Raw genomic sequence first — 21,752 nt, 5'->3', positions numbered from 1 at the left:
ATCCACGATGTCTTTGGAGTCAGGCGTCCCATCTCAAGTCTCGGTACTGAGATTGAGGGGGGGCGCTGACTCCAACGACGAGATGATGGAGAAAGGAACGGGTGGGAATCCACCCCCCCTTTCTTCCCCATTCTCACCGATCTTATCCAAGGTAAAAAAAGGGCACCCTTGCAGGTACCCCGGTTTTCTCACGGGATCCATCCCGTGCCGGGTCTCCGAAGCGACCGCAGGGTATATCTCGAGCGGGGTCGGAGGAGAGCCTCTTTTAAGGGGCTCCATCCATCGACCTTTGCTCCGACGATGACGGTGACAGATCTGAGACAAAGCTCTCGTTCGTCACCAGAACCGGCGCATCGTCGGCAGGGGCCAAAAGGCCAAGAAAAAGCAGAGAGGAGACCACCACTCTCCCTAATTTTCCCTCCGACGAGAGGAGAAAAAAAAGGGAGAAGAGGACAAGAAGGGACGGCCTCTTGTCCTCCAAAGAAGAGGATGTAGAGATCCTCAGGGCGCAGGCTAGGAAGGAGGATCCTAGGGGGCGCCCCGCAAAGGATCCCATACAAGTAGGGCAGCACACCGCCCGAAAAAGAAGGGAGGCAGCCGTGGTGCGGCTAGAAGATATGCACCGCGCGGTGGCCGAGAGGGTTATGAACCCTCATTATGAGACGGACCGTACGATCGAGCGGTACCACAAGCACGGAAAGGATTAAGAGCAAGGTCGTACAGTACGAATTGGCACCGGTCCAAAAGATCCTGGACGACCTTAGGGAAAATACGGATGCTATCCTTGAGGTCGCCGCGGTCTCGAAAGGCCTCAAGGGGAACTTAGCAAAGCTCCTCAATATCGCGGCTTCCTCCCTCGAGGCTGGCGCTGCGACCCTGGCGGAAAGAGCGGAGAGGGGGTACTACGACCCCATAGCGGGAAGAACTCCCTCCTCCGCAAATGCGCACGCGGAGGATATCCTAGAGGCAAACCGCCTTTTGGAAAAAGAGGTTGCAGACCTCCGTAGGGAGAAGGAGGAAAGAGAGAGAACCTCCCCTCTTCCTTCACCTCCCAACACCCGGACTAGGGCCAGGGTCGCTAAGGAGGACAATGCGGAAGAGGAAATCATCATGGGGGAGTCGGCGGAGATCCCACTTCCGGAGTCCTCCCCCATGATGAAAATCACCAGGGAAGACCTGGACAACTTCCCGGCAATGAGACCCCCGGTTCAGGGGGTCTCGAAAAGACTGGAGGACCGCCTCCCCCCGGTAGTCACCAGTAACATCCTCCTGAACGATGGCCTTGTGGGCGCCGTCGTTCGGGAGGTAATGAAGCAGGTCGGGGAAATGATTCCCCGCATGATGAGGGAGTTACTGGGAGATAGACTCCCCCCTCCTTGCCTGACCCCGCTTCCTCCAAACCCCTTGGCAGTAAGGGTCCACCCTCCGTTAAGAGGGTGGCTCCCCCAGCCAAGGATTCAAAGAGAGAGAGCGGAAAGAAGGGGAAGGAGAAGGTATCGACGCAGTCCGCTGCTATGCGACAGCCCACTGCCGACTCTTCCTCCCCTCCCTAAAAGAGGATAGAAAACCCCGATTCCTAAACCGGGGCAATCAATCCCCCCTGGAGAGAAAACTACTACAGCCGCCACTGCCATCACACAGCAGCAGCAACGGCAGCAGCAAGATCCACCACCTCTGTGAACAACAGTCTGGGGGAGTGGTTTGTGACACCACTTACCCCCCAGACGCCTACCAACTAAACCCTACCCCCGTTGCTGAGTCATCAGCAGCCGTATTGGGGGGAGGCTGGGAACTACCAACGCATGACATCCAGCCATCCCCCCCGGCGGCCGGTTTCCCGGCGTAACCCTTTTTGTGGGAAGAGCCAGTGCTCTCCCCTCTCCCTCGTTCGCCTCACTTTCCGGGCCGAGGCCCGGCGGTCCACACTGCGGGCGGCCCGCGTTCATACGTCGCGCCTTAATCGTTCGCAGGGGACCAAAATTGTCGGGTCGGTCAGCAGGCCGACCCGGGGGTCTCTCTCCCAGGCCCGTTTATTGCTCGACCTTGGCAGGGCCGGACCTGGAGGGGACCGAAACCATTATATGGCTCCAACCTCCTCCGGACTTAACGGCGGGGGACGCCAAGCGCAAACATTCCGCCGTCCGGAGGAGGGAGCTTCCCCCGAAAAGGAGCAAGGGTTTGGGGCAGAGGCAAGCCCCTCCTCCTCTCCCCCGCTCGTCTCATCTCCGGGTACAAGGACCCGGGGATCCACTCTGCGGGCAGCCCGCGACTTATAGACGCGCCTTAACCGCCCGCAGGGGATCATACCCTTGATGAAAGGGTCGTCGGGTCAGTCAAGAAGGCTGACCCGGTGGTCCCTCCCACGGACCGTTAAATGCCCAATAAATCAGGCCGGGCTTGGAGGGGACCGAAAACCATGTTTTGGCTCGCTTTTCCTCCGGTATTAACGACGGGGGAGGGGGCATATAACGCCCGGATTTTCGCCACCGGAGGAGGGAGCCGCTCTAAAAATGTAAGAGATGGGGGCAGGGAACATCCCTCACTCCCCCTCCCTGTAACCCCGTGTAATTTGTTACGGAGTATACTTCTCCGGGTTTTTTATTGTGGTTTTCCTTTCACTAGACCGACTGCCCACTTAGGGCTTACGAGCTCGGCTTACCCGGGTCTTTTTATAGAGGTCTTACCACCCTCGCAACCCGCGCTAACAACACGTTAGCGCCGGCCCCATAAATGAGGTTACGGTATGAGTCTTTACGCCCCCCCCCCCTCGTGCACTGGGGGGCCCAGCCGTTGTGTCGGAGCACCGACGTGCTAACGAAACTGGCCAGGTCCCGGATTTTTTCTCGAGGTTTACTCCTCTATCCTGGGGGTGTGTTTTCCAAAAACACACCTATCGAGTCCAGGCACCCGGGGATTTGGAATTAGAGTCCCCGTCTCCTACCAGCGATTGGGAATGGTACCCTTACGAAGTCGCTGGGCTCCGCACGGCCCCTCCCAAACAAGAAAACCGTGAACCTACCGGGGGAGGAGGAATGAGAGAGGTCGCTAACTCTCCCACCCCCCTCTAACCCTACCTCGGCGCTCCACCAGCGCCAGGACGCGGAGGGCGTGGCCTAGAACGGCCACCCCTCCCGCCTCTCCTCGCCAGGGCGCAGGTAGACCCCCCCTCGCACCGCCTCTCCCTCTCGGCCTCTTCCTTCCAAAACATAACTGTCTCACAGAAGGAGACCGCCTCCCAGACCCCTTCTTCCTCCAACATTTCCCTAACGAGGGAAGGGAGGGAGAGGTCTTCGTCAACTACTTCCGGGACCCGACGCTCATCAACCCACGCCGGGCATAACTCAAGCGTATGCTGCGCCGAGTCCTGGTTGGCTGCGCAGTGGTGGCACCGCGTGGTGCGCTCCTTCCATAGAACTTATACTACTGGAAGGGGAATACAGCTTAACATTTGAAGGTGTAACAGAGAGACAGAAGATATAGTGTTCTCCTTTTTCTTTCCTTTGCTGTTTTCTGCGCATGATCCTCAACTGGCTGTCGAGAATAAACGAACTGTGTAAATAAACATAGCCGAAGACAAAATATTCACGCTAGTCGTTTATAATCGAATATTTATTGAGTTTTTAAGAAATGGTTAATTATTGCATTTTATGCGGTAGTCGCCGTCAAAAAGGAATTTCGTATCATGGGTAAGTGTATAATAAAATTAATAATTAGTAAATATTCTCTTAATCTCATACAAATTATTGTAATATGAAAAATAAAATAGGTTATGTTATATTTCTGAAGATAATATATTATTAATAAATTTGCTCTGTATTTTTAATTTAGATTTCAACAATATTTTCAATTTACAGGTTTCCGAAAAATCTTGAGTTGAGAACGAAATGGCTCGAGTTTTGTGGAATGGAAGAACATCATTTGAGAAGCGTCAGCACAATTTGTTCAAGTCATTTTAAGGATGAAGATTTGATTTCACAATTGGGTAAACGCATAGTAAAACCCAATGCAATTCCTTCTTTCTTCCACTTAAGAAAAATGAAAAAGAAGTCAAAACATCAGACTTTAACGGATAAAAGTCAAGAAGAGTCTGGCAGAAACTTCATTGAAAAAAATTTCGAACTGAATTTTGACGACGATCCTGCAGTAAAAAATGCATTTAGTATGGGCGGTAACAAAGAAATTCCAATTGGATTGTCGGATAATAACAATGATCCTGTTGTAAAAAACAAGGATCATTAACTACTAATGACAGAGATGCAACACTTCGATTGGATAATAACTATGATCTAGTTATGGAGCATAATGAAACGTTAATGACGAACAGCGATGAAGATACATTACCTGTACCTGTAGAAGGTAATTGTCATTGAAAATCAATAATTGCAATAAATTAAAGAATGATAACATAATTTTATATTATTTAAATCAATGTAATAATTACTGAAAAATGAAAGTTTATAATAATTTATTGCAGTTTATTGCTTAAAATACTGCATTAATGGAATTAAGTATCAATTAAATTAGATATTTCTGCATTTTATAAAATAAAAATATTGAAATCGGATATTTGATCCAACTCAAATTATTGGTAATGATTATTAGATGCATCTGCTGTAATAAATGTTCTCAAAACTCCGCCAAAATATGTTGAGCCTCGATTCGTTGGAGACATTCAGTCACCACATCTCGCTACACCAAGAAGAGCTAAGCGGGCATTAAATTTAGCCAAATCAAATATTGTACAGTATCGAAGAAAAATTGAGGTATTGCAGCAAGCAAATAGAAGATACAGAAAACGTATATTGCATATGAAAGACCTAATAAAAATGTTAAAACAGAAAAATTTAGTGTCAGATGGAGCTGCAGATAGTTTATTAGTAAGTTTCGATAAAATTAATTATTAGATACTTTTTTACATTGGGTTGTTTATTTGTAAATTCCAAGAAAAATATACTTGTATCTAAAGTACAAAAATAGATATACTTGTATCTAAAATTCTGTATATATGTAATTTGTACAAATAATTTTTTTACAATTTTTATATAGTTATATTACATTTTTATATAGTTGATTATATACACAACTATATACACTTCGACATTTTTAAATGTATTTTTATTATTAGTACTTTTTTATATATTTCCAGCAAACACCAAGTTACAACTAACAATTATATAACTGTAACTTGGTGTTTGCTGGGTTATTTTTATACTGAATTGTTGTACTTAATTCTCTATGCGCTACATGTTTACTATGTACAATGTATCTATGTATCATATACAAAACACATTGTGTGTATATGAAATTTGAAAACTAATAAAAGAAAGTATTTTAAATACATGTAAATCTAATATATGTTATATGTATTTTATTTATAAAGGCCCAGATGCCCGAAGTTATGCAAGGAATGTTGAAACGAAGAAAAGCTATGAAAAAAAAGTACTCTGCAGAATTGAGAGCGTTTGCGCTAACTTTAAATTTTTATTCCTCGAAAGCATACAATTATGTAAGGAAAACTTTTCATAATCTTTTACCTGAAACTTCAACGATTCGCAAATGGTATGCAGTCATAAATGGTCGTCCAGGTTTTACGGATGAAGTCTTCACCGCACTCAAGTATAAAACAAGAATGAATGAAGATCCTATTATTTGTAATTTGGTAGTTGACGAGATAGCGATTCGTCAACAAATTACATATGACGGCAATCGTTTTTATGGGTGTGTTGATTTAGGCGTCAATAACAACACTGATATGGACAATCCACCGCAGGCGAAGAATGCTCTTTTTTTATGGCTGTAGCTTTAAACGGACATTGGAAAATTCCTCTTGGATACTTTTTAATTGATTCGTTGAATGGTAAAGAAAGAGGTAGCTTATTAGAAAAATGCTTGCAATTAATCGAGGAAACAGGAGTTCGAGTACATTCTTTAACGTTTGATGGAGCAACTGTTAACATTAGCATGTGCAATAGTTTGGGTGCTAATTTTCAGATAGGTCCACAATTTAAACCTTATTTTAGAAATCCCGCTAATAATAAAAAAGTATTTTGTTTTTTCGATCCTTGTCATATGATTAAGTTAGTAAGAAACACATTGGGAGATAAATTAATTTTACAAAGCAACAGTCAAAATATATTTTGGGAGTATATTGTGCAATTACAAAAGATGCAAGATGAAGAGGGATTAAGGGCTGGTACAAAACTAACTAAAAAACATATCATGTATGCCCATAACAAAATGAATGTTAAACTGGCAGCACAAACACTTAGTGAGAGCGTTAGTTGCGGTCTTCGATTCGCAAAGGAATGTGCTCCACAGACTTTCAAATCTCCCGAAGAGACAGCATTGTTTTGTACAATGTTCAATAATGCATTTGACTTATTAAATGTCAGGTCTCAATTTTCGAAGAAAAATAAATTTAACGTTGCTCTCACAACTAATAACTTCAACGAGTTGCAAGGGTATGCTAATAACATTATAGCTTACATTAAAAATCTTAAAGATTCACAAAATCTGCCGATTGTCGAAAGCAATCGCAAAACAGGATTCCTTGGTTTCATTATATGTTTAACAAATATTTTTGAATTGTTTCAATTATTGAAAAATTTAAACATGAAATATTTGTTAACATATAAATTAAATCAGGATCACTTAGAGACATTTTTCAGCGCCCTTCGAAGCAGAGGAGGATTTAATAATAACCCGAATGCCCAACAGTTAGAATGGAGCTATAAACGATTGCTACTTAGGCATGAAATATCGGCATCCGAATCCGGAAATTGTCTCATTAATGATATACAGATTCTATTTGTATCTTCTGCAAAAAAGAAATCGTCAGATGGGTTATTCAATGAATTGAACGATAGTTCTATTGCGATATCTGCTGATGTATTTGACCACGACTATTTATCTACTTTGTGGACGCTTTCTCCATATATTGAAGAAGTGGTCAAGTATATCAGTGGATTTGTAGTACGTAAGTTAATGCGTCAAAAAAATATATGCCATGTATGTGCAACTTTTTTAACATCAACAATAACACCGAAGTTAATTGAATTAAAAAGCAGAGGAGGATTAGTTATTCCTTCGGAAGATGTTATTAAAGTTGCACTTGCAGCAGAACAAACGATTAGGGAAAACAAAAGTATTATTTTTGGAACAAATAATGTTAAACAAAAATTAATCAACACAACGTACAATAAAATCATTGAAAAAGTTTTTAACCAATCCGTAATGTTGGAACACATATCAGAACAAGAATTTTTAGATAATCACAAGACAGAATTAGTTAAAAGCATTGCAGAAATGTATATAAAAATTAGATTATTTCATGAAGGGAAATGTATAACACACCGAAATCAATATGAATACATTAGGCACAAATACTCGAAAATGATACATTTTAAACATATGTAATCTTTGCAAAATGAATCGAATGATTATTAATTTCAAAATATATATTTATTTTAATTAAATACATTTATTTATTGTTTTCTTTTACTATTTCATAATATAATTATTTGATAACAATTGGTTAATAACAATATTTAATAATATTTTAATTCAAGTAAATAAACTGCATTATTATTTTAATTATAAGTTATAAAAACTTCACTATTGTACTTTAATATAAAGTGATTTATTTAATAATTTCGAGATTATTTACAATTACAAACATAGTTCGAGTTGCAGTCAGGCAATTTTAAAATTTTCAGATTTTTTTATTGCATGATTTTCTGAACAATTTGAAGCGAGCGCTTTATATAGCTTTTTGACATGCGCATTACGACCAAAAGGATGAATATACCTTTCTCTTTCGCACATATATATCTTTCTCTCTCGTTCGGCTCCTTCAGATTTTTCTTATGCGTTGAATGGGCTATTCCTCTTCCAGTAGTATAAGTTCTATGGCTCCTTCCCTATCCGGCACAGGTAGTCACCAAAGCATCCATGCCCGGTGAAAACCTGCGCCATGCGGAAGGACATTCCTCCTCCCCTCCTGCCAACCCACTCCAGTAGGCAGGGCTGGATGGCCCCGACGGTCCTTAATCCAGGTAGACCCGGAGTATTGTGTTCGCTCAGTCGGTGTTGCCACTCCCTGAGCGCCCACCTCCGGGCCCTGGCCTTCTCTTTTGCCACTTCCCTGGGAATATTTTCGGGGAAAATACCGTTCCGTCCGACCTCTATCGCGCACCGATACGATTCGGCACGCGATTTAGCGACCAGGTCGAACGGGAGCACCCCCGTCAGGGTCGTGGCCACATACGACACCGTTCGGTAACACCGGGCGACTCTGATGGCCATGCGCCTATCTGTCCTTCTGACTAGGGTCATGGCGCGTTTGTTGGCCATCAGGTCTTCTGCCCAAATCGGTGCCCCATAAAGGGACACCGATCGGACGGTATTCGTATATAAGTGCCTAATTTTGGCACTGGGACCGCCGAGGTTGGGCAGGAGGCGACACAACGCGTTCGCCATCCTGTCTACTCTGAGAGCGAGAGCATTGAAATGCTGCGTAAACTCCCAGAGTCCATCCAGGGTGAGGCCAAGGTATTTCATCTTGGACCCTACAGGGATACGGGACCCTCCGACTTTGATAAATGTCGGGGGTGGTCTTCCTCCTGTCTTCCTGTGGAAGAACAGGGCTTCCGTCTTCAAAGAAGCCACCTGTAAACCCAGGCCCCGTATAACGCGCACCACGCTGGCCACGGCTGCGGTTGATGCAGCCGCGGCCTCCCGCCAATCCTTCCCCCGAGCCACGACTAGAGTGTCGTCCGCGTAACAAATGACGTCACAGCCCGGAGGGAGGGCCGTCCGAAGCACAACATCGTACCCGAGATTCCACAGCGTCGGGCCCAAAACAGATCCCTGTGGAACCCCGCGGTACATCCTCCTCTCGCACACCGCGCCGTTACCATCCGTATATGCGAATGACCTGTCCCTCAGGACTAGTCCCACAGGACTGCTCGAAGATAGGGGGCAGCTGGAAGTAGTCGAAGGCTGCCCCCAGACAATCCCAGGGGAGGGAGTTAAAGGCGTTCACAATTTCAAGAGACACTGCCATTGCTACCTTTCCCCCCTTCAGCGCGGCCTCCGAGAAGGACCGCACGTGGCTTATAGCGTCCACAGTGCCGCGTCCTTCCCGAAAACCGTACTGCTTGTCACTCAAAGTGGGACCACCCCGGGACAGGTGCTGGACGAGGCGACCAACGATGATTCACTCAAAGAGCTTTCCTGCCTCGTCCAGCAAGCATATGGGCCGGTATGCGGAGGGCTGCTCCGTCGGCTTGCCATCCTTGTGGAGGAGGACCAAATTGGCCCTCCTCCACCGCTAGAGGAAAGTGCCGGATCTGAGACAGGCCGTAAAAAGCTGCCCCATCTGGTCACTTAGCACTCTCGCTGCCAGGGCCCATGCCCTGCCGGGTATTCCGTCAGGACCAGGTGCTTTGGCTGTCCCGCCAAGCTTGGCCTGCACTGCGGTCATCTCCTCTGCTGAGACTGCCGGTTCCTCGGGCCACGCCTCCCCGATCATAGGGGGAGGGATGTTAATTTTCCCCACGGGGAACAACGTGTCAACGATGTTCACGAGGATTTCCGGCTTCAGTCTCTCCGCAGTGGAAGGCGCCCTAGATCTCAACTTTCTGAGCACCAACTTGAAGGGTCACCCCCACAGAACCCGGTCCAGGGTGGAGGTTAGTTCCTCCTATGCCCTAGCCTTCTCCTTCCTGATGGCGGCTCGCAGGGCGTTCCGCGCAGCCCGAAACCCCTCCAGAGCTTCCGTCATTCTGGCGTGATCCCCCCTTTTGCGCACTCGCAGGAATGTACGTCTGGCGGCCGAGAAAAGACGCCTGAACTCGGCGATCTTCTCGGTCCACCAGTACATAGCCTTACCGGGGGACCATCTAGATCGTGGCATAGACGCCTCACACGCGTCTTCAACCATGCTCACGACCCTCGTGGCCTCCTCCTCCAGGTCCACGGCCTGGCCAGATGGCTTTGGCCAGGATTCCACCAGAATGACCGCCATCAGGATGTCCTCATTGATCTTCCTGAGGACCCATCCCCTGCGGGTGTTACGCCGACGGCGGCCGAGCTGTCCGGTGGGGGTGGTCGAGGCCTCGATCACGATGTATCTGTGATCGGGCCCCGAGTCCAGATCTTCGCCCACCCACCAACCCGTGATCCTGCGCGCGGCCGACGGGGAAGCCCACGTGAGATCCACAATGGACTCCCCCCGGGTACGCACGCAGGTGCTCCTCGAATCCGTGTTTAGGAGACACAGGCCAAATGCCGCCGCCCAGTTCACCATCTCCCCTCCTTTCCCGTTGGTTTGCGAGGAACTCCATAGCGTAGACCACGCGTTGAAGTCCCCCGCAACCAACGTCGGCCGGGGGAGGCATCCGCGGATGCTGTCCCCCAGCCCTGCCAGGAAGATCTTGAAAAAGGGGAGTTTCCAACTTGGTGGGGCGTAACACCCCAGTACCACCCACTCTCCCCACTCAACTGCCACGAATCCGTGCCCGGCTCCAAGCTTGGAGCACGGGCGTGGCGTCGCTGTTGGTCGCCACGAAATTGCGACCCCCTCTCCAGTAGGATCCGTAAACCAGTTGGGGTGGTCCCTCGGAATCCAGTACGGCTCCGAGACCACTCCCAACTCGAACCCACCCTCCGCCATGGTCTGATTAAAAACAAATCCTGACCCATGGCGGAGTGGTTCGCGTTCGCTTGGAGGATCCTGGTAGGCGGGAATGTTCCTACTCAGAGTCCTCCGTGAGATCTACGGTCTCCTTCTCCTTGGCAGCGGGTGTTGGTGTTGGTGTCAGTGCCTTGTTTTTGACACCAAACCGCTCAAATTCCTCCCTGGATCTTTGAGTCCTCGGTTTATCCCACGGTATGATCCAGGAGTCTCCGTCGTCGTCCGACGTTTTTTCCGCCAGTTTACGGGCGGGCGTGGGTGCCAAGGCCACACCCGTTATTCCCACCTCCTCTTTAACCTCACATGCGGGAGCGGACGCGGGGTCCCAAGCCGCGCCCGCTGGTCCCGCCTCCTTATCCGTCTCACCTGCGGGGTCGGGCACGGGGACCCGTGCCGTGCTCGATGAACCCGCCTCCTCCACTTCCCTGTCTAGAGCAGGAGTGGACGCGAGTGCCCAGGCCACGCCCAGTTGTCCCGCTTCCTCCACATCCATCGCTACCGGAGCGACAGGAGCGGACGCGGGGGCTGAGGTCGCGCCCGTCATCTCTTTCCTCTTTGTCGCCTTTTCCTTCTTCCCAGGAGATTTGGGCGTCTTGGGGTAGACCCGGGGGCCGAGGCCGCACCCATGATTACACCCTTTCCCATACTTCCCCTGTTTCTTGGGGCCTTGCAAGCGGGACCCCCCACCCTATGTACATGGGGGAGCCCTTTATCCCTGCACACAGGGCAGCTCACGGGGGCCTCACAGTCTCTCGCGACATGACCCGTCGAGCCGCACCTGTAACAGGCGTTACTCCTGTCAGACGGGTTGTTGCAGTTAATCCGCACGTGGCCCGTCTCTAAACATTTGAAGCACTGTAAGGGCCTCTCATTTAGCAAAGTGACCTTTACAATGCCCCATCCCACTTTGATGCCGCCCCCCCCCCCTGCGACCTTAATTGCCACATTGAGGGGGCACCGCATCCATGCCATACCCATGCCATTTCCCATTGGGGAGTGTCGGATGGGTCCAACTTTGACCATTGGGGGAAGACATTCCCCCACCTCCGCCACAGCATCCGCGACCTCTTCTAGTTCAATCGAGTTTTCAAGGCCGTGGACCCTCAATTCCCCCATTTTTACTGGTCTAATCACCCTAATTCCTTCCCGTCCTCGGAAAGCTCTCTTTTTAGGGCCTTGGCCAGGGCGTCGGCTTTCTTGCCGCTGTCAGGGCCCGGGATTTCCAGGAGGGTGGCGCCCGTCCTGGCTTTCTCGTGCCTCACATACTCGATCCCAAAATCTTTGGGATCGACCTTGCCTCTCGCCTCCCTCATGATCCGTTTATACTCCCCTTGCGAGCACGTAACAGTGATCGCCGCAGTTTTGGGGGGTCTCCGGATCCTTTAGATGTTAGAGGGGGCGGACTTGGCCAGGCCCTTCCTTTTCTCTAGCGGCCCTGTAGCAGGTTGTGCCTTGGCCGCTTGCGCCTTTCTCGCCTTTTCTCTCCTCCCCAACACCCTCGCATAAGTTGGGGTGTTGGTAGGAGGGACTTGTGCGCTCCGCTTCTGCTGCTGCTGTTGCTGCTGTGGGGGGGGAGAGGCCCCCCTCCCGTGCAGCCAGTGGTTTCGCAGAGATTGCGGGTTGTCCTGCCCCAGTCCGATGCAGACGTGGGGCTCCCTTGGAGGGGGCGGCGAAGGGAAGGGGAACGGCCTTAGCCCTTTCCTCCCTCTCGCCCCTCCCCCTCTCCTCCCTCAGAGGAGGGAGCTCCTTCTCTGTTGTTGTGGCTGGGGGTGGGATCAACCCCAGTTCAACCAGGGCTGCCGGGATAAGCTTTTTGAGCAGTCCCGGCAACCTTCTTATAATCTTCTCCCCCCATTGATAGTGGGGGAGGAGGGGCATTTATCCTTCTTTCCCTGGGTTGCCCCGCCGCCCGGTTTCGCGCGGGCGGTCGGAGGGGTCCCTTCCCTTCCGCCCAATCGGCCGCTCCTCTCATTGAGCCCAATGCTGCGCTGGCAGGGTGCGGGTAGATTACTGTGTCGGAGGCGGGAGGAGCAGGGGGTGATATTCTCTCTCTCAGTTCCTCTATCTCCTCCCTCAGCCTTCTATTCTCCCCCCTGAGGTCTTTAACCTCTTTCCTAAGAGCATTATGCTTTCTCAGGAGGTCTTTTTCGGGGGTGGCCACTCCCTTCTTCCTGTTTTTTCTCGGCCTTGTGACAGCATCGCCGTCAACCCCTCTACCTTTACTCGGGGGCGTTATCCCCGTCCCCCCTCTGGGTCCTCCTAACATCTTTCCCCTTGGGGTACTAAAAGGATGTTCCCCATCCTCGGTTTCACTCGAGGAGAAAACCTCCCCCCCCTTCTTTTGGCGCTGGCGGGGAAGAAATCCCCGCTCGCCCTACTTGCCCTTGAGTCTTTCCTCAGTCGGCCGACATTGGATTTGTCGGACACTGTGGACTGGTCGGCTGTTTCGCCCCTCCCCTCTTTCCTTGCCATTAATCCCCTCTCGATGCTCTCTCGAATCGCCATGTTGTCATCGTTTTTTCCGTCCTTTGTGTTTGTTTTTATGTTTTGTGTATTTGTTTTCATTTCTGATCCCACGAGTTTGGTAGGAAACAATAGTCCGTCCCAGCAGAGCCTCCTTACCGGGATAAGGCGACTAAAATACTGTGGGATTGCGCCAGGTGCCCAACAGGGATCGTTTGTGACCGCACATTTTTTACGTCTCTGCGGTCATTCAGCCTTTGGCACGATGCTTTCCACCTTGGTTTGAGACGCCTACTTTGTCGTCTCGGACTCGTAACACGAACCGGCGCGCACGCCTCACGGACCCCCAAAAAGCGACCGGCCCGCTCGGCGCACGCCACCGACCAGCCGGAGGGAGAACCCCCCCCCCCCGCCCACCCGCCCGCATAAAGCCCGACATGCGGCGGCTCACATGCGGCGACCCGCCCCGAAAGCGTGCCCCCGGAAAGAGCTCCGATCCCGCAATGGGATGCGGATTCCCCCGAGAAACGCGTCCCGACGCGGCCGCCGCCATCCTCACCACCACATGCCGGCCCGCAAACGGACCAAAGGTCCCCATCCGGGCGGGCATGAATGAAGGTGAATAAGGTGTGTATATGTGCAAGAATGATGTATGAGTGTGCGTGATAGATGAATAAATGTGTGTGTGTATGCAGGACAGGAAGCGGCATCCCACGCATCACCACGATGCGTGGGTGCCCCCCGCCGAATGCATGCATGGCCCCCGACTTCCGAGCAGCTTCGCATCGGCGAAGGCGCCCAGCCAGTACGGGGGCCAAGAGTGTACGTGTGTATGCGTGTGTGTGTGTGTGTGTGTGTGTGTGAGCGCGAGCACGGGGAGGGACGACCCATGGCCGAATGCGCAGAGTCCGGGAACGACTGGGGAGGAGAGCTACGCACCTCCCCCCACCCATTTTTTGGTTTTTTATCGGAGTGTCCGTTTCCTAGGTCGACTGCCCACCCAGGGCTCACGAGCTCGACCTGCCCGGGTCTTTTTATAGAGGTTTTACCACCCTCGCGGCCCGTCCTAGCTATGCTAGCACCGGCTCTCGGCTTCATTAACTGGGGTTACGGTATGAGACGCCACGCCTCCCCACGTGCCATGGGAGGCCGACCGTTATACCGGAACACCGGCGTGCTAACGAGGCTGGTCAGGCCCCAGATTTTTTCTCGAGGTTTACTCCTTTATCCCGGTGGAGTGAAAAACACTCCTAACGGATCCAGGCATCCGGGCGATTGCAGCCAGGGCCGCCAACCCCTACCGGCGAATCGGGACAAGTCCCAGAAAGGTCGCCGGACCCCCGTTCCCTCCGAAGAAGGAACTATGCGCTCTTAGCACCGTAAAACGACTCCAGCGAGCCATTTCACGGTGAGCCCCCTCATCACGACAAGGTGGCGCACAACGAGGAGGAGCCTTAACCTAACCTTTTTTTTTTTGTTAACAGAGATGAGAAAAATCTTCAAAAGACACCCAGGAGCCCGTACTCTAAAGTAGTGCTGGATTCGACCGAGACTCGCATTAGGAATAACCCAGCAGAACCCTTAGGGCCATCTTCCCCCACCCTGACCAGAATCCGACATCCATGCGGGAGGATAGTCAGATATCCGCAGGGATGTGAAGAACACGATGACTACCCAGCTCCACCGGATCCCCGATGATCATCTCGACCACCTACCAGCTAAAAAACTCACCTCTCGCCCCTCTCGAGCCGAAAATAAGGAGAAAGGCAGGATTACTAACGGGAGCATTACTCCACCTTTCTCCTTGACCATGCCTAATAGGCCCTATCATAGTTTAAACGGGACATCTAGTAATAAAACATCTAAAATTAAAAACATCTATTATATAAACCTAACCTAAAGATATAAATATATCTATTACAATCAAAATTAACCTAACAACTAAAAGTATATGTACAATAAAGAGAAAGACAGAACAACTCAATCCGAATCAGAGACTAAGTTGTCAATCGCTCTTCTTCTATCTAAGGCCTGACGTTCGCGTTTGTCCGCCTCCTTTCTAGACATAACTATGCTACAAAATTTGGAAAAAGCTTTCCATTTCCCTACGTCTTTTAAAATAGCCACTACAACAGAGGGCAGATCAAGCCTGTCACCTATAACATTCTTTAGAATATCTCGCTCTTCGTTCCAGGCTTCACAAAACTCTAACGTATGCTGCGCATTATCATTCGCTGAAAAACATTGCAAACATAGTGGCGCTTCTATCTTATTTATTCTACAATGGAATTCGTTCAAGCAGCCATGGTTCGTAAAAATTTGAGCTACATGGAAAGTGACCCAACCGTGGTTTCTACTTATCCAATCGATAAGGACCGGTCCTATCGCTTCGCGAACCCGCAAACCCGGTTGGTCGTTGCCCATTTCCTCAAGGTCATGTTTCCAATTCTGTATCGCATCGAATTTAGCATTCACTTGCATGATTTCCCTAGATCTAGGGGAAATCTTTTCCCCTTCATTCCTAGCTCTCCGTAATCTCTCGAAGACTATCGCCAACCTATTGGCGGAGTATTCGATAGGCGGTGTACCCGAAAGAACCATGGCCGCCATGTACAAAACTGTACGATATGTACAACAAACCCTCTGGGTTATCTTCCGCATTAATTTCTCCACTATAGATCTCGCAGTCCGATTTTCGCGAAATGAAGCATACCAGACTGGTGCGCTATACAAAATAATAGAGAGAACTACATTTAGATATAATCTTCGTTTTCTTTTTCCCGAGCCTCTACAATTCGGCATGATCCTCTACAAAACCCTCACCACTTTGTCCACTTTCATAGAGATTTGACGAAAATAGTGTGTAAAGCTCCACTCGCTATCTAGAAAAATCCCCAGATATTTCATGTCACTAGAAATAACTATATCCAGAGAGAAATCTGAGAGAGGCCACGCTGCCGTTTTCCGTACGACGCTTTCTCTAGGCCGTACGCTAGTGACGCACGTCCATTTCCAGCCGGCTTAGGAACTAAATAGCCACGTCCATTTTCCGCATCGGTCAAAAAGTCACGTCTATTTTCTGAGATGGTTCATGTCCATATTATATCCACAAGCGAAGCTATTTACGTCACGCGTCCTTGCCGTGCGTTAGACTGTTTGATCAACAGCAGCGTACAACAAAGAATCAAGCGTTTTTTAATCGAGTAAGGCGAATCGCTTGAATATTAAAGATCCCATATTCGAGACCTACTTTTTGCAACTTTTTTTTCCTTTTTTTGCATTTTTTTCCACTGTATATAATCAAATTAATAAATTAAAATAAAGTTTAATAATAAAATAATGTTAAAATAATGTTAATATAAAAATAATATTTAATAAGCTTTTATTGCAGAATTGTAAAATTATTTTTAATTTTTTTATTAACAATAACAAATCAGTTTTTATTAAATAATTATAAAAAATTTTTTATATTAAAAAATGCTTTTTATAATGTTTTTGTAAATATTTAGTACATGCCATGTACAATAAAATATACATATTTTTATATAACTAACATATGATCTGTATTAAAAAATGTTTTCTCTTTCTCGATCCTTCAAAAAAAAAAAGTATTAATCGTAAAGAGTGATTCAAATAATAATTTCAATGTAGAAAGAAATTCAGTCTCTTATGCAAATGTAATACAAGTAACAATAGCATCGATCTCATTCTTAATAATGTGCAGTGGCTTAACGGAAAATAGTTGGTCTATCACAACGCAGATCAGGTTTCGAGACTGAGTGGTGTCCGATTTTTTTTCAAGTTTATGGTACATCTTATATAGATCACATTTAGATTTGATAATTTAACACAGGCCTCGGAATTATTTCATCTTTTCAGCCAATTCTCGTAATATACGCCTCCTTTCCTCTCTTCACCGCGCGCGCGGCAAACGCTAGGGCCAGCGCCGCCGAGCGTTAGGAGCGGCGCTATCCGATTAATGTTAAAAAAATTTATTAAAAATATTTTTTTCCTCAATAGCAATAGTACCTCATGGGTGACGTGGAAATCTATTGAAATATTTTCACATAATAAATTTAAAAATAAAAAAAATATTTTTAATAAATTTTTTTAATTTTTAATGATCAAGGAAGAAGAACCCAACATTTATCGGATAGCGCTGCTCCTAACGCTCGGCGGCGCTGGCCCTAGCGGCTGCCGCGCGCGCGGTGAAGAGAGGAAAAGAGGCATATACCACGAGAATCGGCTGAAAAGATGAAATAATTCCGAGGCCTGATTTAACAAGAAATAAGTCAAAGAGATTTATGTAGATTTTTTTACTTTTTTTTTTTACTATTTGTTTATTCATGATACATAATGATACATATATTTATTAATGTGATTATATTTAACAGAAATATGAATATATTTAAAGAAGAACACGTGAAATTTATAAATAACTGAAAAAAAGATATATAAATAATTATTTAGTAATAATAATTAATAGTGGTCTTCCACGCTACCCATGAGGTGCCACTAATAGCGCGTTAGATTTTTTTTAAAGTGGATCTTCGCCTGTAGCCCTATTATACCACTTTTTATTACATTATGTATTTACAAAAGATATATATATATATATATATATATATATATACCGAGTGGGCCATTTTAATCTATCCACGTAAATTTCTCCGTAAGTAAGCCAAATACAGAAAAATGGTTCAGACAAAAGTTGTTCAGGACAATAAGGGTCACCTATTTGTGTTAGTGACTTTGACCTTAAAGTCAATTTTCAAGGTCATTTAAAGGTCAGAGTTATTTTTTTAAATAAACCCCCTATTTTTGATTCCAAAATCTAATAGCTGGTGTCAAGAGCTTTTCAAAACGCTATAATGAAGTTATTTTTCATTAAGAACTTTTCGAGTTATGAGGCTTGTAAATTACAGTATTTTGACATAAAATACAAAATATCTTGTAAAACATTCAATTTTTGGGAATCTTACCTTAATACTTTTATGCATAAAATAATGAGACGAATCAATTGATATAAAGAAAACACATAGTTGCTTTCAAGAATAAATATGTAATTTGCAACATGCAACTGCATATTTTTTTTTAAAACCAATGTGTTTTCTTTATACCAATTGATTTGTCTCATTATTTTATGCATAAAAGTATTAAGGTAAGATTCCCAAAAATTGAATGTTTTACAAGATATTTTGTATTTTATGTCAAAATACTGTAATTTACAAGCCTCCTAACTCGAAAAGCACTTAATAAAAAATAACTTTATTATAGTGTTTTGAAAAGCTCTTGACACCAGCTATTAGATTTTGGAATCAAAAATAGGGATTTTTATTTTAAAAAATAACTTTGACCTTCAAATGACCTTGAAAATTGACTTCAAGGTCAAAGTCACTAACACAAATAGGTGACCCCCATTGTCTTGAACAACTTTTGTCTGAAGCATTTTTTTGTATTTGGCTTACTTACGGAAAAATTTGCGTGGATGGATTAAAATGGCCCACCCTGTATATATATGTATATCTTTTGTAAATATATAATGTAATAAAAAGTGGTATAATAGGGCTACAGGCGAAGATCCACTTTAAAGAAAATCTAACGCGCTATTAGTGGCACCTCATGGGTAGCGTGGAAGACCACTATTAATTATTATTACTAAATAATTATTTATATATCTTTTTTTCAGTTATTTATAAATTTTACGTGTTCTTCTTTAAATATATTTATATTTCTGTTAAATATAATCACATTAATAAATATATGTATCATTATGTATCATGAATAAACAAATAGTAAAAAAAAAAGTAAAAAAATCTACATAAATCTCTTTGACTTATTTCTTGTTAAATCAGGCCTCGGAATTATTTCATCTTTTCAGCCGATTCTCGTGGTATATGCCTCCTTTCCTCTCTTCACCGCGCGCGCGGCAGCCGCTAGGGCCAGCGCCGCCGAGCGTTAGGAGCAGCGCTATCCGATAAATGTTGGGTTCTTCTTCCTTGATCATTAAAAGTTAAAAAAATTTATTAAAAATATTTTTTTTATTTTTAAATTTATTATGTGAAAATATTTCAATAGATTTCCACGTCACCCATGAGGTACTATTGCTATTAAGGAAAAAAATATTTTTAATAAATTTTTTTAACATTAATCGGATAGCGCCGCTCCTAACGCTCGGCGGCGCTGGCCCTAGCGTTTGCCGCGCGCGCGGTGAAGAGAGGAAAGGAGGCGTATATTACGAGAATCGGCTGAAAAGATGAAATAATTCCGAGGCCTGTGTTAAATTATCAAATCTAAATGTGATCTATATAAGATGTACCATAAACTTGAAAAAAATCGGACACCACTCAGTCTCGAAACCTGATCTGCGTTGTGATAGACCAACTATTTTCCGTTAAGCCACTGCACATTATTAAGAATGAGATCGATGCTATCGTTACTTGTATTACATTTGCATAAGAGACTGAATTTCTTTCTACATTGAAATTATTATTTGAATCACTCTTTACGATTAATACTTTTTTTTTTTGAAGGATCGAGAAAGAGAAAACATTTTTTAATACAGATCATATGTTAGTTATATAAAAATATGTATATTTTATTGTACATGGCATGTACTAAATATTACAAAAACATTATAAAAAGCATTTTTTAATATAAAAAATTTTTTATAATTATTTAATAAAAACTGATTTGTTATTGTTAATAAAAAAATTAAAAATAATTTTACAATTCTGCAATAAAAGCTTATTAAATATTATTTTTATATTAACATTATTTTAACATTATTTTATTATTAAACTTTATTTTAATTTATTAATTTGATTATATACAGTTGAAAAAAATGCAAAAAAAGGAAAAAAAAGTTGCAAAAAGTAGGTCTCGAATATGGGATCTTTAATATTCAAGCGATTCGCCTTACTCGATTAAAAAACGCTTGATTTTTTGTTGTACGCTGCTGTTGATCAAACAGTCTAACGCACGGCAAGGACGCGTGACGTAAATAGCTTCGCTTGTGGATATAACATGGACATGAACCATCTCAGAAAATAGACGTAACTTTTTGACCGATGCGGAAAATGGACGTGGCTATTTAGTTCCTAAGCCGGCCGGAAATGGACGTGCGTCACTAGCGTACGGCCTAGAGAAAGCGTCGTACGGAAAACGGCAGCGTGGCCTCTCTCAGGTTTCTCTCTGCTATATCCCTATCTTTAATAAATAATCGTCCAAGAGAACCATGCCCAACCGCCGAGGCCGGGAAGGCCATTACCTCCGTTTTATGCGGAGAAATTTCTAGCCCCATTCCTTCTAATTCTCTGATAAGAATACCAGCAGATAACATCGCTTTGTTTCTAGATTCATCGAAGTTTTCACCAGAGACCAACAGGATAGTATCGTCCGCATAACCTAGTGTCCAACAACCCTCCGGAAGCGTCAAGGTAAGTATTTTATTGTAACCAATGTTCCACAAAGTCGGCCCAAGGACCGATCCCTGTGGAACTCCACAAGTCATTTGCCTAACTCTAACTTTAGCATTACAGTCGATAAATGAAAAGCTTCTATCCGAAAGGTATGCGAACACCATCCTACACAAGTACTCAGGGAATTCCATGGAGGACATGGCTCCCCTGATAACTCCCCACGGAAGAGAATTAAATGCGTTCTTTATGTCAAAGCTTACACAAATAACTATTTTTCCTTCGTCTATCTCATTTCGAACTATTTCGCGAAGCTTGAGTATAGCATCTATAGTCGAGCGCCCTTTTCTGAAACCAAATTGGTTATCAGAGAGGGTGCCCGAAAACTCCAAATGCCCATGTATTCTCGATACTATTACTCTCTCGAATAATTTGGCTGATTCGTCCAAGAGACAAATTAGCCGATAGATGCTAGGATCCGATATTATACCCTCCTTTTTTCTTAAGAGAATTAGTTTGGCCCTTTTCCATATCTCAGGAAAGTTACCCTCCCTAAAGCACTCATTAAAGCAGGTAAACCACGCCTCCATGAAATTCCCCAGACTGCCAGTGAGTACGCTTCCCGCAACTCCATCTGGGCCCGGTGCTTTCTTACAGCCATAAATCTTTTTGGCAGTCTCCCTGATCTCTTCTTCAGTGACTTTTAAGTCGTCAGTCCACAAGGGAGGACGACTTAAGTGATCTGAATCTAAATAGTTTTCCCTCTCTGGAAAAAGAACCCGTATGATTTTTTGCACTATACTATATGATAGGGTCTCAGTAACCGAGTGTGCCGATGGTCTTAACTTTTTAAAGATAATTTTGTAAGGTAGGCCTCATGGGTTCTTGTCAAGATCTGCCAAGAGCTCATCCCATGCCTTCGCCTTCGCCTTTTTAATACATGTTCTATATTTACAGAGAGAAAGTCTATATTCTCTATATTTGATCGTCACTATATCTATGTTCTGTTTCTTTTTCGCCCTAGAGAGAGCCCTTCGCGCGTGAACCATAACTCCCCTTTGAGCTACCAGATCTTCATTCCACCAATAGGTAGAATTTCGAGAACGGCCGCTATTCCTTGGTGAGGAAAAATCACAGATTTCATGTAAAGATTTATTAATCCATTCAACTAAACT

At 45.4% G+C, this 21,752-nt stretch overlaps 2 protein-coding genes and 1 long non-coding RNA gene across 3 annotated transcripts; 1 reads left to right on the top strand and 2 right to left on the bottom strand.

Moving 5' to 3' along the window:
• The first annotated feature begins 3,236 nt into the window (after positions 1 to 3,236).
• On the top strand, positions 3,237 to 4,126 carry LOC105677294 (uncharacterized). The gene is made up of 2 exons (XR_010891106.1): positions 3,237 to 3,686; positions 3,855 to 4,126. It is a non-coding gene; the product is annotated as an uncharacterized lncRNA (long non-coding RNA).
• A 5,577-nt stretch (positions 4,127 to 9,703) lies between these two features.
• On the bottom strand, positions 9,704 to 10,675 carry LOC105678378 (uncharacterized). The gene has a single exon (XM_012377710.1). It carries the CDS (start codon positions 10,673 to 10,675, stop codon positions 9,704 to 9,706), a length of 972 nt encoding a protein of 323 aa, XP_012233133.1.
• A 4,464-nt stretch (positions 10,676 to 15,139) lies between these two features.
• Positions 15,140 to 15,769, bottom strand: LOC137001211 (uncharacterized). The gene has a single exon (XM_067359594.1). The coding sequence runs from the start codon at positions 15,767 to 15,769 to the stop codon at positions 15,140 to 15,142; it is 630 nt and encodes a 209-aa protein (XP_067215695.1).
• Positions 15,770 to 21,752: the final 5,983 nt, after the last annotated feature.

The sequence above is a fragment of the Linepithema humile genome, chromosome 7 (assembly GCF_040581485.1).
Source record: "Linepithema humile isolate Giens D197 chromosome 7, Lhum_UNIL_v1.0, whole genome shotgun sequence".
NCBI classification, from domain to species: domain Eukaryota; kingdom Metazoa; phylum Arthropoda; class Insecta; order Hymenoptera; family Formicidae; genus Linepithema; species Linepithema humile.
Note: the sequence above shows the minus strand (reverse complement) of the source record. Positions and strands in the feature narration are given on the sequence as shown.

What these genes read in the sequence shown, in the direction of transcription:
- LOC105678378 (XM_012377710.1), bottom strand. Translation starts at nt 10,675, where the DNA reads ATGGCGGAGGGTGGGTTCGAGTTGGGAGTGGTCTCGGAGCCGTACTGG.
- LOC137001211 (XM_067359594.1), bottom strand. Translation starts at nt 15,769, where the DNA reads ATGGCGGCCATGGTTCTTTCGGGTACACCGCCTATCGAATACTCCGCC.